Raw genomic sequence first — 2,592 nt, 5'->3', positions numbered from 1 at the left:
AACCGAAATGGGGTTGAAGTTGATTTTGATAGACTTATATTTAAGTTGCTCAGGCATAATTTTTGCTAATATAAACAAAGTCCATTTATTAAAAATAATCTAGAAACATATCGCTGACATTTCTGTATACGTCATGTAAACGATGAAGCGGTACTCTGTTAACCCTTAACCCCTTAAAGTAGTGCAAAAAAACTTGACAAAAGGTTATCTTTGCTACGCCGAAGACTTGATACCCTCTTATAGCACTGCTAGTTAGATTGAGATATTTTTAATAGAAATTATAAAATAGTTGTTTGTACAAAGTTCCTATGACAGCTGTAAGATCCCCTTCGATCGGCTTCAAAAATTTGTCGACGAGATACACATTTCGTGTCAAAATTATAATACCCTATACAAGGGAATAGTGAGTAAATTAATTGTGCATCGCATATTCCAAGTACAGAAATAAGCACATGCTCAAGCTATGTTGAAGCATCTTAGCTATTTTTTAATCATTCGTGTTTAAATCGTCAAGCGGCTCACTTTTAATTTAATGTGATTGTGAATATGACGTTAATAAACGCATTGATTATACTAATAGTCATATTGGCCATTTCAGTACTGACTCTTGTCACTCCGCTGTTATTGTTGGTCGCGTTGTTAACGAAAATTTTTGGCTGTTTAGTTTGCACTTCGCCTAAAACTGTTGTCGGCGACGTGGCTGTGGTTAGTACAAAAATTCAAATAAAAATTTAAATTAAAAAGCACTTAAACTTGAGGAAAAATTTTAAAAATATGTTCTTCGCTGTTGAATATATCACTATATCATTTTCACTATACTATGTGTGAATATACTTCTCATAGCCCAGTGTTGATGCTTAAATTTTATGATCCAAATTTGCTTCATTATGCAGTTGCGAAGTAATCATGTAATGCTCCACATTTTATTTAAAAGAATTCAGTTCATAGAATTCAAAGAATTGTGTAATTGTTTTTAAACTGACTAGTGCTTTATATGTGCTCTGCCATATTTTAGTGATAATACTTAATTTCAACTTTGTTTGTAAATAAGTTTCAATGCATAATCTAAACTGGAAATTATACTTATATAATTTAAATCGAGCCCTAAAAACGTTATTTAATTGTTGTCGTAAAAGTAAATGCTAATCCATATTTATAAAAAAATAGGTGACTGGAGCTGGTCACGGACTAGGTCGTGCTATTGCTATTGAATTAGCCAAGATCGGTTGCCATATTGCCGCTGTGGATATTAACATAGAAGGTGCTGAGGAAACTGTTAAGAAAATCAATAAGATATCCACAGTAAAAGCTAAGGCATATAAGGTAAGTGAAATCAATTAAATTTGTTTGTTAATTACAGGATTTTAAATATTTAAAAAACCAGGTCAATGTAACTAATTTTACTGAGATATCTAACCTTGGGGTAAATGTTACTCGGGATCTAGGTCCGGTAACGATTCTCATTAACAATGCTGGTATTCTGATGCTTCGTAATGCCTTAGATCCTGCTCCGGAGGATGTTCAGCGGATGATTGACGTCAACATGACATCGCATTTTTGGGTGAGCATTCAGATTAAGAAATTTTGATGTATATATGTATAATAATTTGAATTTAAATAACTTATTTAGACTAAGGCTGCGTTTCTGCCTACCATGAAGAAACTACGCAAAGGACACATTGTTACAATTAGCTCCGCTGCTGGTAAGTTTTTTATTTATAGTTATGGGTTCTCGACTTAAAGATACACATTTAACGAGTATACATATATATTCTTCACTTTGAAAAAGAGCTTACACGCGAATTGAAACTATAAAATTTATTGGTTTCTAATTTATTCTCGAATTTTTAAATTTACGGCGAAATGAACTAATGAAATACCTGAGCATATTTAGACTAACAGATCCTGTGATCTGTAATGGTACCTTTTACTATACAATTTGGAATAGTTTGTTAAATATCCCTTTTGTATATTCTTACTTTTTTTTAGGCCTGTTGCCTCTGCCCTATAACTCCACCTATACTGCCAGTAAATTCGGGGCGACTGGCCATATGAAGGCTCTACGCATGGAACTGATGATGGAGAAGCAGCACAACATCCATGTGTGCATTGTGATGCCAATGTTTCTGAAGACCAATAATGAGATCAAGGAAATTGCTAATACCGTAGGGCTGAATCGTTTCTATCCATTGATCAGCGGAGAGTGGGCAGCTCGTCGCATAGTTAAGGGAATGCTCTCTGGCGAAAGAGAAATTAAAATGCCTCTGCTTGTCGATGTGCTTTGTCGTAATTTAAGGTAAGTCGATAATCTGTAACTTATCGTTTTGTATTAATTCATTGTTTAATCTATTCAAAGTGTACTTCCAATCGCGTGGCAGGAGAGGTTTTTTGTCTTATTTTCCGGGAAATTGTTTCGCAAGTTCTGTGAGATACGCGCCTAAATGTTTATATGGTCGAGATAATACAAGAATACTTGAATATAAAATAGTGTGGCATATGTGAATTTAATATGTTTTATAGTTATGTTACGACTCTGTTGTTAACAGAAACATGTTAATTTCATTTCATTAAAAACGTTTGAAAGATACTTAA

General features: G+C 33.6%; 1 protein-coding gene across 1 annotated transcript; it reads left to right on the top strand.

Moving 5' to 3' along the window:
• Positions 1-535: 535 nt before the first annotated feature.
• LOC117792801 (estradiol 17-beta-dehydrogenase 11) lies at positions 536-2,592 on the top strand. The gene is made up of 6 exons (XM_034633076.1): positions 536-705; positions 1,168-1,323; positions 1,385-1,561; positions 1,631-1,703; positions 1,990-2,296; positions 2,357-2,592. The coding sequence occupies exons 1-6, from the start codon at positions 547-549 to the stop codon at positions 2,439-2,441; spliced, it is 957 nt and encodes a 318-aa protein (XP_034488967.1). The 5' UTR covers positions 536-546; the 3' UTR covers positions 2,442-2,592.

This window comes from Drosophila innubila (genome assembly GCF_004354385.1).
Source record: "Drosophila innubila isolate TH190305 chromosome 3R unlocalized genomic scaffold, UK_Dinn_1.0 2_E_3R, whole genome shotgun sequence".
In the NCBI taxonomy this organism is placed as follows: domain Eukaryota; kingdom Metazoa; phylum Arthropoda; class Insecta; order Diptera; family Drosophilidae; genus Drosophila; species Drosophila innubila.
This window is presented reverse-complemented; position numbering and strand designations above follow the sequence as displayed.

Bases quoted from the DNA above. Each gene is read 5' to 3' on its own strand.
- LOC117792801 (XM_034633076.1), top strand. From the start codon at position 547: ATGACGTTAATAAACGCATTGATTATACTAATAGTCATATTGGCCATT. The intron at 706-1,167 runs GTTAGTACAAAA...ATAAAAAAATAG, and splicing joins TTGTCGGCGACGTGGCTGTG to GTGACTGGAGCTGGTCACGG. The intron at 1,704-1,989 runs GTAAGTTTTTTA...ACTTTTTTTTAG, and splicing joins TACAATTAGCTCCGCTGCTG to GCCTGTTGCCTCTGCCCTAT.